Here is a 20,612-nt window from a genome sequence, read left to right on the forward strand (position 1 = left end):
GCCGTGGGGCGTGTGGGCGGCTCTGCTCTCTGTGGGGCCCTGGCTGGGGCTGGCCGTGGGGCGTGCAGGCGGCTCTGTTCAGTGTGGGGCCCTGGCTGGGGCTGGCCGTGGGGCGTGCGGGCGGCTCCGCTCTCTCTGGGGCCCTGGCTGGGACTGGCCGTGGGGCGTGCGGGCGGCTCTGCTCTCTGTGGGGCCCTGGCTGGGGCTGGCCGTGGGGCGTGCGGGTGGCTCTGCTCTCTGTGGGGCCCTGGCTGGGGCTGGCCGTGGGGCGTGCGGGCGGCTCCGCTCTCTGTGGGGCCCTGGCTGGGGCTGGCCGTGGGGCGTGCGGGCGGCTCCGCTCTCTGTGGGGCCCTGGCTGGGGCTGGCCGTGGGGCGTGCGGGCGGCTCCGCTCTCTGTGGGGCCCTGGCTGGGGCTGGCCGTGGGGCGTGCGGGCGGCTCCGCTCTCTGTGGGGCCCTGGCTGGGGCTGGCCGTGGGGCGTGCGGGTGGCTCTGCTCTCTGTGGGGCCCTGGCTGGGGCTGGCCGTGGGGCGTGCGGGCGGCTCTGCTCTCTGTGGGGCCCTGGCTGGGGCTGGCCGTGGGGCGTGCGGGCGGCTCCGCTCTCTGTGGGGCCCTGGCTGGGGCTGGCCGTGGGGCGTGCGGGCGGCTCTGCTCTCTGTGGGGCCCTGGCTGGGGCTGGCCGTGGGGCGTGCGGGCGGCTCTGCTCTCTGTGGGGCCCTGGCTGGGGCTGGCCGTGGGGCGTGCGGGCGGCTCTGCTCTCTGTGGGGCCCTGGCTGGGGCTGGCCGTGGGGCGTGCGGGCGGCTCTGCTCTCTGTGGGGCCCTGGCTGGGGCTGGCCGTGGGGCGTGCGGGCGGCCCTGCTCTCTGTGGGGCCCTGGCTGGGGCTGGCCGTGGGGCGTGCGGGCGGCCCTGCTCTCTGTGGGGCCCTGGCTGGGGCTGGCCGTGGGGCGTGCGGGCGGCTCTGCTCTCTGTGGGGCCCTGGCTGGGGCTGGCCGTGGGGCGTGCGGGCGGCTCCGCTCTCTCTGGGGCCCTGGCTGGGGCTGGCCGTGGGGCGTGCGGGCGGCTCTGCTCTCTGTGGGGCCCTGGCTGGGGCTGGCCGTGGGGCGTGCGGGCGGCTCCGTTCTCCGTGAGCCGCCCATGCAGTGGGCAGTTTCTGGATTGGCGCGGTGGCGGGTGGTCCGATTCCCAGCCCTCACTGTGATCCTCTCCCACAGCCGTCCCGGGTGGCCATGCTGCGGGACGAGGCCGTGCAGCTGGTGCAGATGGCGGAGCGGATGCGCCAGAGCCGCCTGCGTGCCAAGTTCATGCGGGAGATCCGGCGGGATGAGGAGCGAGAGAGGCGGGCTCGGGATAGTGGAGCCAAGGAGCCTGACCGTGAGCAGGCCGCCCTCTGCATCCAGAAGGTGTGGCCCAGGGCTCGGGGGGCGCAGGGTCCCCAGCACTCCGGGTGCTCGAAGTCAGGTCTGAGCGGTTCTGCCCCCGCTCTGTGTCACTGGGTGGGGAGTCTCTGGGCCTGCACCCCAACTCCGCCTGGTGGCTCGTTAGCTCCCAGGGACGCAGCATAGCACTGGCTTGTCAGCACAGGGACCAGGAGCAGCCAGCACCATCCCTCTTGGGATGAGGGGGCCCAGAGCCAGGGCCCTGCCCTCTCTGCCCCCAAGCCAGGGCCCTGCCCCCCAAGCCAGCCAAACTAAGCCCCATGCAGAAGTCTGGTTCTGGCACCTCCTCCCGGCGTTTGGTTTGCTTCCAGGCAGAAAGGGGTCACCTCGCCATCCCTGCTTGGCTTAGGTCATGAGGGGCATGGGCCTGTGTGCACGAGCTGGGCTGGGGGAGCCACTCTCAGTGGGAGTCACCCCTGGGATTGCCATCCCCAGCTAGGGACTGGGGCAGGGCCCCGGGAAACTGAGGCACGCACACGGCATTACTACAGCACGGTAGAACTGACATGTGACATAACAAGGTGAATGAAAACCGCCCTTGTCACACCCTGTGACTCCCACCTCTCTCTCTGCCCTCCCCCACTGCCTGCGTCCAGTCCCCAGGCTGAGATGTACCTGTGGGGGGGGGGGGGGGGGGCACTGTCTCGTGGCTGCAGTTCTGCCTCAGCCCTGGCAGTGGCTGTCTTGGACTGTCTGAGGACAGACACCTCTGCATTGCCAGCTGCTCAGAGCCAGCAGGCTCCCTCGCCCTTCTTCCGCTGGGACTTCTCCCCTGTCGGATGCCCAGCACAGCCTGCGAGTCAGCCTGGCTCTGGCATGCAGCCTGTTGCTGCTGGCCTGCATGGGGTGGCACGCCGGCCAGGCCACGGCACGGGGCTCACCTGCGGCGTGGGGAGCGAGGGGGCTTGGTGCCCTGCAGGCAGCGGTGCTGAGGCCCCGGTCCCTGCCTCGTGTTAGGCTGTGTGGGGTGTTTGCCCCAGGGAACACAGCTGCCAGCTCCAGTGGGCCCGCACAGATCGAGGGGGCAGGGCAGAGAGCGGGAGAGGTGTTGGGGCAGAGTGCGGCTCCTCCCCGCTTCCTGCGCAGTGGTGAGGCTGCCCCTGCTGCGGCCTGTGCTTGCTGACCAAAGCCGGAGTCACCAAGCAACCAATTCCTCCCTGCTCATCCGAATCGAGTCCAAATGGGCTGTTCCCCTGGTTACTTCCTCCACTTTCGGAAGCAAACTGTCCCCTGGGTGTTCCAGGAACTCAGGAAAACGCGCATTTCACCATATTGCTTCTGCAACAGGCAGGCCAAGTCCCCCATTGCTTCCCGGGGAAGTAGGAATAAGGGCGCTTTTTCCGGAGGATCGGGGCCAGTGTAGACGCTCTTTTCCGGCTTTTCTAAAAGCCGGAAAAAAGCGGCGGACATTTTTATTTAAATGCCGCGGGGGATATTTAAATCCCCCGCGGATTTCCCTATTACGACTTGTGAAATTAACATGCCCCTTCCGGAAAAGGGGCCAATGTAGACGAGCCCCAGGTGTGTATCGGCTTGATGGTGATATTGCAGCTTCTAAGCCAATATTCCACTCACCAGATGTTTTCCACCAAGCCTGTCGTGTCAATTAGCTCCCAGTGTAGCTTGTGTGCTGGTACTTCTAGTTCTTCCTGCTCTTCATACTCCTCGCAGCCGCATGTAAATGTCTGAAATACTCACGCACCCCCTTTGCTCGTCTGTGATCCCATGAGCACCACCATCTCGCCGCTGCTCAGCTGCCCTTTCCTGTGCTTACTATGGACTTTAGCCACTTGCAAAATAGTGGCAAAATAGTCCAAAGCCGCCCTCAGGGGCCGGCCTGAATGACTTCGCGGGCGGGTCCCTTCCAGTTCCAGGGCTGCATGATCCTCGCCAGGCAGGGAAAAGGCCGAGAGAGACCCAGCAGCAGCTCGTGATGCCATCCTGAGCCAGGCTGCCCTCCTGTAAAACATACTCCCACAACTGGGGACCCAGCCATGTGCTTCAGCCCCTGGATAATGCTGGCTCCTGGGGCCAACAACAACCCCTAACCTGTGTGTCCCAGCAACTCCCATTCGCCTCTGAGCCAAGCCCCGGGCGTGGAGAAGTCGTGCATCTGGGAGGCCACTTGCATTGAGCCTGGAACCCCCCCCCCCCCGGGGATGTCTGAGCTGAAGGACTCCCCTCCAGAACCCACGCGATCCCTAATCTGACCTGGGAAATCCCGGCCAGAGACCTGCCCCAAAGCACCCTCAGAGCAGCGCATCTTGGGCTGAACACGTGTCCATTATGGCCCTTGGGAAACAGCTCCAAGGGTTAAGGCCCCTCCCTGTCAAAGCCATGCCCCTTAGTTCCAGTCTGGCTTCAAGGCTCAGTGTTTGACTTTCTCTGCTTGACTGGGCAGCCCATGACTGACGATCTCTCCCCGCGTAGCTACATCTCAGGCCTGTCCGCAGGGGTGCAGAGGCTGCAAACACCCCCCATGGCTCCCCAGGGGCCCTCGCAGGGCCAATTCCAGATGAGCTGGGGAAGGCTGGGGCGGTTTGTTGCTCCAGCCTCCCTCCCCTGTGCTCCAGCTGGCCGGGAAATGACGGGGGCTGATTCTTGCCCTCTCCGCAGAAGTGAAGCCAGGGGTGGGGTTGGGCCATGTAGCAGGAGCAGGGCAGCCACCAGCCCCTCCTACCTCCTGGGAGATTCTGCCCCAGCCCTCCCGGGCAACTGGGCACTTTTTGGAATATTATTGAATCCAGGGCAGAAAGAGACCTCAGGAGTCGTGTCCAGCCCCCTGCCCAAAGCAGGATCAACCCCAACTAAATCAATCCAGCCCGGGCCTTGCCCAGCCAGGACTGGACACCTCTAGGGATGGAGATTCCACCCCCTCCCTGGGGAACCCAGCCCAGCGCTTCCCCACCCGCCTAGGGAAAGCGTGTTTTCTAATCTCCAGCCTGGACCTCCCGCACTGTAACTGGAGCCCACTGCTCCTTGTTCTGCCACCTGCCCCACTGAGAACAGCCCCTCTCCATCCCCTCTGGAACCTTGCTTTTTCACTTGTGAGAGTACAGCAAGCTCCCAGAAGGCAATTGCTACAACCCTTGACGTGTTTAATTGAGTTCTAACAAAATCATGTTACCAGTCACTCTTCCCGCTCACGTTTTTAATTGCCCTCTCCTAAGTACGACTCTTGCATGACCATTTTGAACTCCAAGATATTAAAAACAGGCGTCCACATTTACCAAAAAAGCACCCCTCCCCCGACATTTCTGCGCACGGGCCTGCTTCTGAACTGTAGTCCAGCCCCCCGCTAGCCGCCTCCTTGCTGAATTGGCGAGAGAGAGGCTGTCGCTGGACACGTGGGTGGAGTTCTCAGTCCCCGGCCAGAGACTGGGGAAAGGGTGCCCCTCCCCGCACCAAGAGGAGGCATGGGCTGGGCAGCTTCTCCGCTTCCCTTGCTCATCAGTGATCTCTCCGGCATCTGGGCCATGGCTGATGAGCCTGGAACACTGGACAGCAGGCATCGCCTCCCCAGCTGCCCCCGAGCCGTCCCATCCGCGCACAGGCCAGGTGGCCACCTTGTGCTTTGGGGCCCCCATGGAGGCTGCCCCAACTGTCTATGGGTGCGCCCCCATATTGGTGGGAGCCCGTGGGACTGAAGGTGGCCTGTGGGATTATGTGGGGGGCAGCAAGGGGGTTCCCTCCTACTCATCACTGGGCAGCGGGAGCCTGGCAGGTGCAGACACAGACCCAGCAGCCTGTGCCTCTCCCAGCCAGGTTGCGTTGCTTCACTGCAGCAGCAGGCAGCCCACTGCACTGTGCCCTCCGGAGCCCTGCGCACTGTGGGGCGCTGAGTGGGATGGGGGGGTCGGGGTGCTCCGCTTTCCGTCCATGGGGAACTGGAGCGACCTGGCTTGGAGAGGGTGGCGGCATGGCACAAGCTGCTGGGCGCGTCACGCCACTTCCTGGGCTCCCACCGCTCTGTGAGTGCAGGGGGCCCGACCCTGCTGCCCCCCCACGCTAGGCCCCCCGTAATTCCCTGGCTTGCCAAGCTCAGGGGAGGGGGTAATGTGGGCAGGAAGAGGGGGGCAGGATTTGAGGGACTGGGTAGACTGGAAACAGGATGGGGCAGGAAGAGGAGGGACAGGGTGGAGCCTGGGGAGGGGATCAGGGACCAGGGACCAGGGACATCCGTGACTTGCATAGTGCATAAATAAGCAAAAACCTGCCTCCCGGGGTTGAGTGGCAGCAGCTGTGCAAAGGAAGTCTTAGTCTTCCCTGGCCTATTCTACCCGCCATCTAGGGAACAGAAATATTCATTGACTACCTCTGCCTTTTCTGCATTAATACTGATAGCTCAGCCGTTTCCATCTTGTAATGAACCAATACTATTGTTAGGCATCTCCTGGTGTCCTAATATATTTTTAAAATGCCTCATTACAGTTCTTAACTCTTCCAGTCATAGAGTCCTCCTTGTGTCACTTTGCTTCCCTTATCACTTTTCTACAAGGCCTAGCTTCTTCCTTATCTTTATTACTATCAACGTCGCCTCTCTTCCATTTGTTACATTTTTTTATAGTTGGCTTCATTTCTCTTCTAAATCAGGCAGGTTTGTTTTTGTTTTTGTTCGTTTGTTTGTTTGTTTTAAACCAGCACAGACTACTTCCTCAGTTGTGAGATTATTGACTTTTGGGTCATGAGTCCCAAATGATAATTCACTTTTTTTCTGATTTAATTCTTCCTCACAGTTGATTTGGCTCATGATTGTTTTCAGCTTTGTGAAACTGCCCCTATTAAATGACCAACTATATAGATTATTGGTGTGGAGTCTAGTCTGTTGGCACATTACAAATGTGAGCTAATCATGAGCCTTGTAACTGTTGTAATTCATTTTTAGTTCTGTAATCAGATTCTCTTTGTTTGTTAGGACAAAGTTTAAAATCAAGAATTCCCTTGTGTTGACTGCAACACTTTTTGAATTGGATATTGTAATATTGCCAGCCTGAAACCTCTGGCATATGTCACTCAAATTGAAGTCTACCATGATCACACAGTGTCCCCCTACATATTGCAGAGAGCTGTGGAAGGAAATGTAGCTCTTCTGCTGGGTAGTGCCAGCAGCAGGCAGGGCTGGGTTCAGTATCTAGGGGTCCATCTCGCACAGAACTGGCTCGAGCTCCTACCCAGTAGCCTGGGCGGGCGCCTCTGAGAGGCGATGCTTCCCCACTCGCACACTGTGACGTAGTGGGGGGACTTGCTGGGCTGTGGTGACCCCTGCAGTCTGGAGCAAGACCCGGCAGGGAAAACCTCACTATGCAAAGGTACCATACCTGTTGAACCAGCCTTCCCCCCATGGGGAGAAACAAAGGGAGGTGGATGCTGCCCTGGCTGGGGGCAGGGCTGGGAGAGGTAGAGTTAGTTCCTGTCTGGAAAGCAGGGGAGAAGGAGCTGGGGAGGGGGCTGGGACTCCCCCATCTCAAGGGGGGCACTGAGGCCTCTTAGCCCCAGTTCCTGTAACCAGATTACATCTGTGCTGTGCTGTATCCTGGAGGAGCAATAAACCACCCTCAATTCCACTGGCTGGTGGAGTCTGTTCGTGCCATTTCGGGGTGCAGGAGACGGGGAACCCCAATGCGCTGTCACACACGCACAGAGTCTGAGCGTAGAAAAGAAACTTTTAATGAAAGAGAGAGAGAAGTCACATGGCATCAGGTTGAGGCTCTTAAGGGTGAGGGACACACAGGGCGCCACAGAGCCCATCCGAGCCAGGTTGAGGGCCTTGTGCACGGACCCTGGTGGGGGCTGGCAGCATGGTGCCAGGGGGAGGGGCTCTGTGCCCTGGATCTCACATCCCGGTGGGCCTTCTTCCCATAGGTCTGGAAAGGCTGCCTGCAACGCAGATGCACCAAGCTGGAGAGAGAGAGGGAGATGGCCTTTATCGGCATGGTGAGTCCCTCCCCAGCCCTCGGCATGGCCCTGGCCGCATAGCCCATGTGTCCCTGCCTCACCAGCAGCAGTGTCTGGACGTGAGCTCCTCCCCCCACCATGTCCACTGCCTGAGGCTCCACCCCCACCCGCCCCCATCGCCTGAGGCGCCGCCCCCACCGCCTGAGGCACCGCCCCACTCGTGTCCACCGCCTGAGGCTCCGCCCCCACCACCTGAGGCTCCGCCCCCACCACCTGAGGCTCCGCCCCACCTGCCTCCACTGCCTGAGGCTTTGCCCCCACCCGCACCCACCACCTGAGGCTCCGCTCCCCCACCCATGTGCACTGCCTGATACTCCGCGCCCCACCTGTGTGCAGCGTCTGACGCTCTGTGCCTGCACCTGCGCCTACTGCCTGATGCTCCGCCCCCCCACCTGTGTGCACCGCCTGAAGCTCCACGCCCCCTCCACGCCCACCGCCTGACACTCCGCGCCCCCACCCGCGCGCACCACCTGATGCTCCGCCCCCCGACCCATGCCCACTGCCTGATGCTCCACCCCCCCAACCACACGCACCACCTGATGCTCTGCCCCCCGACCCATGACCACCGCCTGAGGCTCTCCCCCCAAACCACACGCACCACCTGACGCTCTGCCCCCCCACCCATGCCCACCGCCTGATGCTCTCCCCCCAAACCACATGCACCACCTGACGCTCTGCCCCCCGACCCATGCCCACCGCCTGATGCTCTCCCCCCAAACCACACGCACCACCTGACGCTCTGCCCCCCGACCCATGCCCACCGCCTGATGCTCTCCCCCCAAACCACACGCACCACCTGACGCTCTGCCCCCCGACCCATGCCCACCGCCTGATGCTCTCCCCCCAAACCACACGCACCACCTGACGCTCTGCCCCCCGACCCATGCCCACCGCCTGATGCTCTCCCCCCAAACCACACGCACCACCTGACGCTCTGCCCCCCGACCCATGCCCACCGCCTGATGCTCCACCCCCCCAACCACACGCACCACCTGATGCTCTGCCCCCCGACCCATGCCCACTGCCTGATGCTCTCCCCCCAAACCACACGCACCACCTGACGCTCTGCCCCCCGACCCATGCCCACCGCCTGATGCTCCACCCCCCCAAACCACACACACTACCTGATGCTCTCCCAACCCCAGTAGCAGTTCCAACTCTCAGATCCCTGCGGCTGTTGGTTTATTGTACCCACCAGAAATGCAGGTTGCTCTGGGGTGGGCAGAGCCTCAGTGCTAGCGGTGCTTTGAGCTCAGTGCCATGGCCAGGTTGCCGACAGAGAGGGAGCAACAGGGACAGTAGCACTGGCTGGAGTCCTGGCACTTTAAACCACCGCCAGAGCACCGTGCGCTACATGCAGTTCTCAGGGCTGGGGGGGAGCACTGAATGTGGGCAGCGCTGAGGGTGTGGGGGAGGGGGTAGCGTGGGCAGTGCTGATGGCGGGTGGGGGGGTAGCATGGGCAGCGCTGGGGGGGTAGCTGTGACGGACCGGGCCGTGTCTGGGCACAGCTGCGGGCGTCCGCTCAGGGCGAATTGCTCAAATCCGGGGCTCCTTACAGCCCCCGACTAGTGACCTCTCCGAACAGGCCACAAACCAGTCCCACAGAGCGCTTCAGCTGCCTGCCTGAAGCCTCCCGAGCAAAACCCCTCCGACGCCCCATCAATATCCGTGCCCCAGATGGCCCCGGGCCTATACACGGGTGGGGGGTCCTAGCACCCAATCCCACCTACCCCGAACAAGTTCTGTCCAGTTCCAAGAAACCAGCCACAGATCCCTGGTCAATTTACCCTCTGGACCTTACCCACAAATCACGCTGGGCCAATCCTTTAGAATCTAACAACTAAAGGTTTATTAACATAAGAAAGAAAAGCCTGAGAGTAAGGTTATTAAAGTACAGTACGTTACATGCACCGAATCTCCCAGTCCTCGATGCAGGCTCTAGCAGAGATGTTGCAGCTGCTGGTTTAAAAGTTCTTATTGCACATCCTACGATCAGGATGGGTTCACAGGTCTTCCGGGCTCTTCAATCCCTGCAGTGCTGCCTCTGGGATGAAGTGCTGAGCTGAGAACAAAATGGCATCGACCACATGGCCTCTTTATACTCCTTCCTGGCCTCTTCTGGTCTCAGCCGGTCACCTGGTCCTCAGCCTCTCTCTGCTGGCAGCTCTTGGGTCTCCGCCCTCCTGCTTTAGGTGTGTCTTTGGGCCATCAAGGGCCATTGTTCCACAGGGCTTTGCTACTCAGCCTGTCCATAGCAATGCTCAACCACATGCAGAGAAATATTCAGCTTCCACACAGATTACAGATTCCTACCTACACACACAGACATTATACACTCACATAAATAGCGTACATAAGGTCAGCAAACAACAAGCTCCCACTCAATACCCCACATGGCTCCCTTTTATACCAATTTCTGGGGCCAACCCCCCCCCCCGCCAGGGGTGCAGCAGCGATCTGGCTGCTCCCCTCCAATTCGGTAATGTGACAGTAGCATGGGGAGTGCTGATGGCGGGTGGGGGGGTATCATGGGCAGTGCTGAGGGTGGGGGGTAGCGTGGGCAGCGCTGCGGACGGGGGGTAACGTGGGCAGCACTGGGGGGTAACGTGGGCAGCGCTGAGGGCGGAGGGGGTAGCGTGGGCAGCACTGGGGTGGGAGGGCAGCGTGGGCAGCGCTGGGGTGGGAGGGCAGTGTGGGCAGCGCTGGGGGGTAGCGTGGGCGGCACTGGGGGGGTAGCGTGGGCAGCACTGGGGTGGGAGGGCAGTGTGGGCAGCGCTGGGGGGTAGCGTGGGCAGCACTGGGGGCAGCGTGGGCGGCGCTGGGGGGGTAGCGTGGGCTGCACGGAGGGGCAGCGTGGGCGGCGCTGGGGGGGCAGCATGGGCGGAGCTGGGGGGGCAGCGTGGGCAGCGTGGGCAGCGCGGGGGGGTAGCGTGGGCGGCGCTGGGGGGGGCAGCGTGGGCAGCGCGGGGGGGCAGCGTGGGCGGCGCTGGGGGTGTAGCGTGGGCGGCGCTGGGGGGGCAGCGTGGGCGGCCCGGGGGGGGGTAGAGTGGGCAGCGCTGAGGGTGGAGGGGGTAGCGTGGGCAGCACTGGGGGGTAGAGTGGGCAGCGCTGGGGTGGGGGGGCAGCGTGGGCGGCGCTGGGGGGGCATCGTGGGCGGCGCTGGGGGTGTAGCGTGGGCGGCGCTGAGGGCGGAGGGGGGTAGCGTGGGCAGCGCTGAGGGTGGAGGGGGTAGCGTGGGCAGCACTGGGGGGTAGCGTGGGCAGCGCTGGGGTGGGGGGGCAGCGTGGGCGGCGCTGGGGGGGGTAGAGTGGGCAGCGCTGAGGGCGGAGGGGGTAGCGTGGGCAGCGCTGAGGGTGGAGGGGGTAGCGTGGGCAGCACTGGGGGGTAGCGTGGGCAGCGCTGGGGTGGGGGGGCAGCGTGGGCGGCGCTGGGGGGGCATCGTGGGCGGTGCTGGGGGGGCATCGTGGGCGGCGCTGGGGGGCAGCGTGGGCGGCGCTGGGGGGCAGCGTGGGCGGCGCTGGGGGGGCTGCGTGGGCGGCGCTGGGGGGGCATCGTGGGCGGCGCAGGGGGGTAGCATAGGCAGCGCTGGGGGGGCTGTGTCGGCAGCGCTGGGGGGGCAGCGTGGGCGGCGCTGGGGTGGGGGGGCAGCGTGGGCAGCGCTGGGGGGGTAGCGTGGGCAGTGCGGGGGGGGTAGAGGGGGCAGCGCTGGGGTGGGAGGGCAGCGTGGGCAGCGCTGGGGGGGTAGCGTGGGCAGTGCGGGGGGGGTAGAGGGGGCAGCGCTGGGGTGGGAGGGCAGCGTGGGCGGCGCTGGGGGGGCTGCGTGGGCAGTGCGGGGGGGGTAGCATAGGCGGTGCTGGGGGGGCAGCGTGGGCGGCGCTGGGGGGCTGTGTGGGCAGCACGGGGGGGTAGCATAGGCAGCGCTGGGGGGGCTGCATGGGCAGTGCGGGGGGGGTAGCATAGGCGGTGCTGGGGGGGCAGCGTGGGCGGCGCTGGGGGGCTGTGTGGGCAGTGCGGGGGGGTAGCATAGGCAGCGCTGGGGGGGCTGCGTGGGCAGTGCGGGGGGGGTAGCATAGGCAGCGCTGGGGGGGCAGCGTGGGCAGCGCTGGGGGGGTAGCGTGGGCAGTGCGGGGGGGGGTAGAGGGGGCAGCGCTGGGGGGGCTGCGTGGGCAGTGCGGGGGGGGTAGCATAGGCGGTGCTGGGGGGGCAGCGTGGGCGGCGCTGGGGGGGCTGTGTGGGCGGCGCTGGGGGGGCAGCGTGGGCGGCGCTGGGGGGGTAGCGTGGGCAGTGCGGGGGGGGGTAGAGGGGGCAGCGCTGGGGGGGCTGCGTGGGCAGTGCGGGGGGGGTAGCATAGGCGGTGCTGGGGGGGGCAGCGTGGGTGGCGCTGGGGGGGCAGCGTGGGTGGCGCTGGGGGGCTGTGTGGGCAGTGCGGGGGGGTAGCATAGGCAGCGCTGGGGGGCTGCGTGGGCAGTGCGGGGGGGGGTAGCATAGGCAGCGCTGGGGGGGCAGCGTGGGCAGCGCTGGGGGGGTAGCGTGGGCAGTGCGGGGGGGGTAGAGGGGGCAGCGCTGGGGGGGCTGCGTGGGCAGTGCGGGGGGGGGTAGCATAGGCGGTGCTGGGGGGGCAGCGTGGGCGGCGCTGGGGGGGCAGCGTGGGCGGCGCTGGGGGGGCTGCGTGGGCGGCGCTGGGGGGGCAGCGTGGGCGGCGCTGGGGGGGCTGCGTGGGCGGCGCTGGGGGGGTAGCATGGGCAGCGCTGGGGGCTGGGTTCCACTGGTCCCACTCCTTTCCCCAAGGCCCTGCCTCTCCCCTCAGCACAGAGCTGGCTCCGGGGCCATGGAAGCGGCTCCGCCTGGCCCCACCGGGTCCTGGTTCTAGATGGTTCCAGGTGGGGCAGACCAGGGTGCTGCTGCTCTCGTGACCTAGAGCTTCATCGATTCGGAGGCCGTTGTGGGATCCTGGCGACCGTCCAGCCCGACGGCCCGTGTGATGCGGCCAGAGACCGGCCACGCGCCTTCCCAGAGCAGCGCTCGGATCACGGCGCCGCTGGGTTTCCACTGCGCTCTGGAAGCAGCCGCCTTGGCCCCGGCCCCGGGACGGTTCCAGTCTGCCAGCGTCTGACAAAAAGTGACAGCTCCTCTTCAGTCTTAATTGGCCGAACTTTACCTTCCAGGGTTTGGGTCGCCTGCCCCCCCATGTGGGATTGCTGAGGGACAGGCGCCCTGCCCCCCTCTCCCCCCACTGCGGGAACGCTGAGGGACAGGCGCCCTGCCCCCCTCTCCCCCCACTGCGGGAACGCTGAGGGACGGGCGCCCTGCCCCCCTCTCCCCCCACTGCGGGAACGCTGAGGGACAGGCGCCCTGCCCCCCTCTCCCCCCACTGCGGGAACGCTGAGGGACGGGCGCCCTGCCCCCCTCTCCCCCCACTGCGGGAACGCTGAGGGATGGGTGCCCTGCCCCCCCTCTCCCCCCACTGCGGGAACGCTGAGGGATGGGCGCCCTGTCCCCCCTCTCCCCCCACTGCTGGAACGCTGAGGGATGGGCGCCCTGCCCCCCTCTCCCCTCACTGCGGGAACGCTGAGGGACGGGCGCCCTGTCCCCCCTCTCCCCTCACTGCGGGAACGCTGAGGGACGGGCGCCCCCCCATGTGGGAAAGCTGAGGGACGGGTGCCCTGCCCCCCTCTCCCCCCACTGCGGGAACGCTGAGGGACGGGCGCCCTGCCCCCCTCTCCCCCCATTGCGGGAACGCTGAGGGATGGGCGCCCTGTCCCCCCTCTCCCCCCACTGCGGGAACGCTGAGGCATGGGCGCCCTGCTCCCCCTCTCCCCCCACTGCGGGAACGCTGAGGGACGGGCGCCCTGCACCCCCTCTCCCCCCACTGCGGGAACGCTGAGGGATGGGCGCCCTGCCCCCCCTCTCCCCTCACTGCGGGAATGCTGAGGGATGGGCGCCCTGTCCCCCCTCTCCCCTCACTGCGGGAACGCTGAGGGACGGGTGCCCTGTCCCCCCTCTCCCCCCACTGCGGGAACGCTGAGGGACGGGCGCCCTGCACCCCTCTTCCCCCACTGCGGGAACGCCGAGGGACGGGTGCCCTGCACCCCCTCTCCCCCCACTGCAGGAACGCTGAGGGACGGGCGCCCTGCCCCCCCTCTCCCCCCACTGCGGGAACACCGAGGGCTGGACTGGCCTGTTCCCGGGACTGGCTCTGCAGCCGCACCCTGGGGCCATTGCTCGTGGGGCTTGGCCGGGGCTGGCTCCAGAGGCCGTGGTGCTGCCGGGCTGCTGCTCTAGTGCGGCGTTAGAGACCGTTCCGCGTGGCGCAGGCGGGAGCAGTAAGGCGCGTGCAGGGAAGGAGCTGGTGATGGATGCTCCTGTGCGCAGAAAGCCATTAGGGTGGAATACGAACCCCTAATGAAGTGCAGCCGCGGCTCCACTGCCTGTGGTGAGGGAGACGGAGAGACTTCCACAGCCGCCTCCTGCTCAGCTGCCTCAGGGCCCGGCTTGCCCCTTGCACTCCGCAGCCTTGCTAGTGCTGCCTGGGCCAGGCTGCCACCCCCAGACGAGGGGCACCGACCTCCATGGCTTCCTGGCTCCTGGGAGTTCTGCAGACAAGCCAGCGTCACCCCAGGCCTCACAGATGCTCACGCTGGTGTCGGCAATGGGCTGGGCTCATCTGCCCTGCCCCACCCCTTGCTGACGGCTGGGGACCGGCCCTGGTGTGAGGGCTGTGACGTAGTGGGGGGTACCTTGCTGGTTGCTATGCTGGGCAGTGGGTTGTGCGTGACCCCCACTGGCTGCAGCACGGCCCAGCAGGGCAGGAGATGAGCCTGCCCTGCCCTGCCCCTTACCGACGGCTCGGGGACCGGCCCTGGTGTGAGGGGTTAGGAGATCTCTTCTCTCCCTCCCAGCTTGGAGCAGGTCCCTCAGGCTGGGATGCACCCCCATGTCTAAGGAGTTTTGGCTTCTCTTCAGCGCCTTTAGTACCAGGACGGACCTGAGTGTCTGAGGGATCCCTGGAGTCCCTCCGTGTCTGGAGCCCCCGTGAATATCACGTACCCCCCTTGCCTCTGTTTCTCCCCTATCTGCATGCCCTGAGAGGGGCCTGGCTAGCAGTGCTCGGGTATGGACACGCGTGTCACAGGGAGGAGGGGATGTAAACTGCAGCAGGGGAGGTTGGGGTCGCACATTAGGAAACAGGGCCTGCCTGGCGGGGTGAACACTGGGATAAGTTGCCTGGGGGGTTGTGGCTATTGCAGAGCAGGCTGACAGACACCTGTCAGGGAGGGGCTAGATGGTGCCAGGTCTAGGATTCTGCCGGGGGGCGGGGATGGGGAGCAGCCTGCTGGTGTAGGACTCTAGGCCCCACCCCTGTGTTCACACTGAAGGGTTGTTCCCGTCCAGGACTCACAAGACATGGCAATGACTCCAGCCCCTCTGCTTGCTACAGCCGCTGTCAGATGTGCTCCCTGCTAGGGCCCTGGAGCAAGCTCGGCCTGACCCGCCTCTGGTGCCTGCTCCCTCTCTTGGGGGGCTTTTCCCTTCTGGGTCTTACATCGGCTGTGCGGGGGCCACAAGGGCCTAGCCCACCTGCCAGGGTCCCACTGGCTATGTCTACACCACAGGGTTCTCGGGGCACTGGAGGTATCCTGGAAAAGGGAAGGCGTCTGCTTTCTCGGATCAGTTTCTGAAGAGCGGGCACGTTCTTTCGGAAGCCCAATCTGCCTCGTTTGATGGTGACAAGGGCTCTTCCGAAAGAGGAAGGTTCCCCACATTTGGCCCATGTAGACAGGCCCAATGTCAGAAAAGCCTCTTCTGAAAAACGAGCGGGGAAAGGCCCGCGCCTCGTGGGTTGCAGTTTGCTCCCCTCCCTCCGAGAGCGTAGCCACAGCCCGACCGGGCTGGATGCTGCCGCCACTGGTGCTGGTTTTCTGGGGGACCTGCATGACCAGGCCCGGTGCCGTGTGGCCTGGCAGGCCCAGCTCGGACGGGTGGAGCAAAGGCAGGTTTCTGCCAAACCCAGGCTCTTTGGGCTCCGTGCGGCCGTGGGGGCAGCAGCCCCAGGCTCCGCTCCACTTTATGACGTCTCCTCGTGGATGCCTGGCATGGCTCTGCCATCCTCAAGCCCCCGGTCTGAGCTGGCCCGTTGTCTCCCTGGCCTGCCGCTGGGCCTGGGCTTGCAGCAGCTGGGACAGAATGAGATCAGGGTTACTCTGGCCCTGGGAAACTCCTCTGGCCCGTGGAGTCAGGAGGGGGCTGAGGCGAACCCTGGCCTCAGCTGTGTGACGCGGCCCAGGCGACCTGACTTTGAACTAATGGCTCCCTGCGCAGCCCAGGCCAAAGAATCTCTCCGGTAGGCCCGGTGGGCTGGGGATCGGTAGCCCAGGCGCCTGGGCATGGCCGAGGCGAGAGCAGGATGCGGATTGCAGCCTGCCCCGGGCCACCCGCCAGGTCCGGCTCTGCAGGCGTCAGGATCGTCGGCTGGAGGAGGGACGGGCCGAGCTGCCGTACCGCCAGGCGCGGCTCCACCACGCAGCACTCCCCAGGGCTGGAAGGGAGACCCTGGCTGGTGAGCGTGTGGGGCTTCCAGACGCGGTGCCAGGGGAGTGTCCCTGTGGAGCGAACTGATCCTGCTCAGCTGTCACCGGCAGCCTCACCCCTCAGGCCGGCCCCCCAGCCCGCTGGGGCTCTCCAGCAGCGCCCTGGCTTGAGCCCCGTGCAGGGCAGGCGACACAGACTGCCAAGGGTGACCTTGCCCCCCACTGATGTGCTCTGGACATGGGCGAGCCGTGAAGGTAGGGCTGGGGAGGCAAGCCCTGCCCCTTCTGCAGAGGCCCCGCCCCCACAGGAGCCAAGCTGCTTCCCTGCCCCGCCCCCCACGGGGAGGGGAGGAAAGTGGGCAGTGTGCAGCCCCAGCCCCGAGGGTGGCTCCCTCCTCCCCAGGCTGCACATGGCCTCAGCCTCCACAGTCCCAGAGCACAGGATGGGGATGGCAGGCGGCTTGTGGCTCCAGCCACCCTGGCCAGGAGCCCTGGGGGCAGAGTGTAGGCAAGGCCAGGCTGGTGGGTTTGGAAGGCAAGGCCTTTCCCTGCCTCCAGACCCTCCACCCATGCTGCTAGTGTGAGGGCTGGTTTGGCCCAGGAGCCAGGCAGAACTCCTCCAGCCTGTCTCCCCCCGGGCTGAGGATGGCCGTGGTGCTCTGTGCTGGGGGAGGCTATCCCATGTAAATTGCCTTATTGGGTCAGACCAGTAGTCCATCCAGCCCCACTGTGGCCAGGCCACGGCGCCCCAGAGGGCATGTCCAGGAAAGGACAATTGTCAAGAGATCGGTCTCTTGTTGTCCAGTGCCTGCATCTGGCACTCACGCAGCTTAGGGACCCCCCCAAAGCCGGGGTTGCATCCCTGACCCCATGAAGAGCGTAAGAAGAGCCACTCCGGGTCAGGCTGATGGTCCATCCTTCCTAGTGTCCTGTCTGCCCACAGTGGCAGAGGGAGGGAACAGAACAGGGAATCATCCAGTGATCCCTCCTCTGTCACCCATTCCCAGCTTCTGGCAAACAGAGGCCAGGAACACCATTCCTACCTATCCTGGCTAATAGGCACTGATGGGACCTATCTGCCATGAATTCATCTAGCTCTTTTTTTAACCCTGTTATAATCTTTGACTTCACAACATCCTCTAGCAAGGAGTTCCATAGATTGAGTGTGTGTTGCATGAAGAAATATTTTAGTTGGCTTTTTTTAAATACGCTATCTAGTAATTTCATTTGGTGATCCCTAATTCTCATATTATGGGAAGGACTAAATAATTCTTTGTCCTGCATCTGACAAAGTGCGTCTTTACCCACGAAAGCTTATGCTCCACTACATCTGTTAGTCTATAAGGGTCCGTCTACACTGCAGTGAGGAGTAACATTAGTTCGGACTAAGGGCTTTAGTCCGAACTAACGCGTCCCGGCGCGCACTTCCTGGTTCGAATCAGCCGTGATTCGAACTAGCGCGCCGGCGAGATCATGTTAATGGAGCACGGGATATTTAAAGCCGCGCTTCATTAACTACTTCGGTTGTCTCCATTTGCATCCCTAGTTCGAACTAGGGATGCAGTGTAGACGGACCCTTAGAGTTCTTTGAAGGGGTTAACAAACATGCGGACAAGGGGGATCCAGTAGATATAGTATACTTGGATTTTCAGAAAGCCTTTGACAAGGTCCCTCACCAAAGGCTCTTGTGTAAATTACATGGCCATGGGCTAAGAGGGAAGGTCCTTTCTTGGATTGAGAACTGGTTAAAAGACAGGAAACAAAGGGTAGGAATAAATGGTAAATTTTCAGAATGGAGAGGGGTAACTAGTGGTGTCCCCCAAGGGTCAGTCCTGGGACCAATCCTTTTCAACTTATTCATAAATGATCTGGAGAAAGGGGTAAGCAGAGAGGTGGGAAAGTTTACAGATGATACCAAACTGTTTAGGATAGTCCAGACAGAAGCAGACTGTGAGGGACTCCAAGAAGATCTCACCAAACTGAGTGATTGGGCAACAAAATGGCAAATTAAATTTAATGTGGATAAGTGTAAACTAATGCACATTGGGAAAAATAACCCCAACTATACGTACAGTATGATGGGGGCTAATTTGGCTACGACAAATCAGGAAAGAGAGCTTGGAGTTATTGTGGACAGTTCTTTGAAAACTTCCACACAGTGTGCAGCGGCGGACAGAAAGGCAAATAGGATGCTAGGAATTATTAGGAAAGGGATAGAAAATAAGACCCAGAATATCTTACTGCCCCTGTATAAAACTATGGTACGCCCACATCTTGAATACTGTGTACAGATGTGATCTCCTCAACTCAGAAAGATATTTTGGCCTTGGAAAGGGTTCAGAAAAGGGCAACTAAAATGATTAGGGGTTTGGAACGGGTCCCATATGAAGAGAGGCTAAAGGGACTTTTCAGTTTAGAAAAGAGGAGACTGGGGGGATATGATAGAGGTATATAAAATCATGAGTGGAGTGGAGAGGGCTGATAAAGAAAAGTTATTTATTAGTTCCCATAATAGAAGAACTAGAAATTCACCAAATGAAATTAATAGGTAGCAGGTTTAAAACTAATAAGAGAAAGTTCTTCTTCACACAGCGCGTAGTCAACCTGTGGAACTCCTTGCCAGAGGAGGCTGTGAAGGCTAGGACTATAATAGAGTTTAAAGAGAAGCTAGATAATTTCATGGAGGTTAGGTCCATAAAAGGCTATTAGCCAGGGGATAAAATGGTGTCCTTGGCCTCTGTTTGTCAGAGGCTGGAGAGGGATGGCAGGAGACAAATCGCTTGATCATTGTCTTCGGTCCACCCTCTCTGGGGCACCTGGTGCTGGCCACTGTGGGCAGACAGGCTACTGGGCTAGATGGACCTTTGGTCTGACCCAGTACGGCCGTTCTTATGTTATGTTCTTATGTTCTTATGTCCCAGTCATTTAAATCTCTCTCCACATCTTGAATCTCTCTTCTCTTTAACCTGCCAGTTCTACTACATCTTTTTTGAGGCTGGATCATGAGAACTGCGTGCAGGATTTGAGATATGGTCATTGCATGGCTTTATATTATGGCATTATCATTGTTGCTGTTTTATTAGTCACCAAAGGCTCATTGGTATGACCTCCAGAGAAGCTTTCCTAATGGTGCCTAATGTTCTGTTTGCTTTCTGAACTGCTGCCGCACTTCGAGTGGATGATTTCAGAGAACTAGCCTCAGTCACATCAAAATCTCTTTCTTGCCTGGGAACCGCTCATGTAGACACCACGATTCTGTCTGTACACTCGGGATGATGTTTTCCAGTGCGCATGACTTTGCATTTATCAATATTACACTTAATTTGCCATTTTGTTGCCCAGTTACCCTGTTTTGCAAAGTATTTTGAGTAATTTTGTAGCATATGCAAACTTTGCTACCTCGTTGCTCATCCTCTTTTCCAGATCATTTATGAATATGTTGAATAGTGCTGGTCCCAGTTCAGATCCCTGTGGGACCCTCTCTCCATTCTAAAAACTGGCCATTTATTCTTACCCTGTGCTTCCTGTCTTTTACTTCTCTATGAAATGACCTTCCCTCATATCCCATGACAGCTTCCTTGCTTAGGAGCCTTTGATGAGGGACCTTGCCAAAGGCTTTATGAAGACCAAGTATACTATAACCTATGGATCATCCTTTTCCACATTTCTTGAGCCCACTCAAATGATTTTAATAGATTGGTGTTGCAGGATTTCCCTTTACAACAGCTGTGTTGGCACTTCCCCAGCAAATTGTGTTCATTTATGTGTCTGGTAATTCTGTACTTTCCTATAGTTTTAACTTATTTTCCTAGTACTGAAGTTACCAGCCTGTAATTGCTGGGATTGCCTTAGGAAGCTTTTGAAAAAAATTAGCATCACACTAGGGCTGTGTCTACACTGGGCCACTTATTCCAGAAAATCAGCCGCTTTTCCGGAATAAGCTGCAAGCTGTCTACACTGGCCCTTGAATTTCCGGAAAAGCAACGGTGCTCTACTGTACAAAATCAGCTGCTATTCCGGAAAAACTATTCTGCTCCCGCTCGGGCATAAGTCCTTATTCCGGAACACTGTTCCAGAAAAGGGCCAGTGTAGACAACCCAGTAGTCTTTTCCAGAAAAAAGCCCTGATCGCGAAAATGGCTATCGGGGCTCTTTTCCGGAAAAGCACGTCTACATTGGCCACAGACACTTTTCCGGAAAAAGGGCTTTTCCGGAAAAGCAGCCTGCCAATGTAGACGCTCCTTTTTCGGAAAAACTGAAAACGGAATAGTATTCCATTTTAAACATTTCCGGAAATTCATGCCAGTGTAGACACAGCCTAGGGGTGTGTCTAGACTACAGGGTTTTGTTGACAAAAGTGGACTTTTGTCAACAAAACTATACCTGCGTCTACACTACCGCCGAGTTCTGTCGACATAACGTCAACAGAACTCGGTAGTTTTGTTGACGGTGGTAAACCTCATCCTACAAGGAATAACGCCTTTTGTCAATGGAGTTCTGTCGCCAGAAGGCGTTATTGCATCTACACTGTCCTTTGCGTTTACACTCTCATGTCGACAAAGCGGCTTGCTTTGTCGACAGAACTGGATGTAGTCTAGATGCTCTTTGGCGACAGTATCTCTGTCGACAAAAGCCTGTAGTCTAGACATACCCTAGCTGCCTTCGGATTATTTGGTACAGAAGCTGATTTAAG

At 61.4% G+C, this 20,612-nt stretch overlaps 1 protein-coding gene across 4 annotated transcripts in view; it reads left to right on the plus strand.

Annotated features, from left to right (window-relative positions):
* The window catches only part of DRC11L (dynein regulatory complex subunit 11 like), a 101,575-nt gene that overhangs the window by 34,306 nt on the left and 46,657 nt on the right, over positions 1 to 20,612 (plus strand). For all 4 annotated transcript variants that reach the window (XM_075917568.1, XM_075917567.1, XM_075917565.1 and 1 more), the window contains 2 exons: positions 1,212 to 1,400; positions 7,299 to 7,370. In XM_075917568.1, the coding sequence (XP_075773683.1) occupies positions 1,212 to 1,400; positions 7,299 to 7,370 (261 nt within the window). The remainder of the gene's footprint in view (positions 1 to 1,211; positions 1,401 to 7,298; positions 7,371 to 20,612) is intronic.

Source organism: Pelodiscus sinensis, unplaced genomic scaffold (genome assembly GCF_049634645.1).
Source record: "Pelodiscus sinensis isolate JC-2024 unplaced genomic scaffold, ASM4963464v1 ctg63, whole genome shotgun sequence".
Lineage (NCBI taxonomy): Eukaryota > Metazoa > Chordata > Testudines > Trionychidae > Pelodiscus > Pelodiscus sinensis.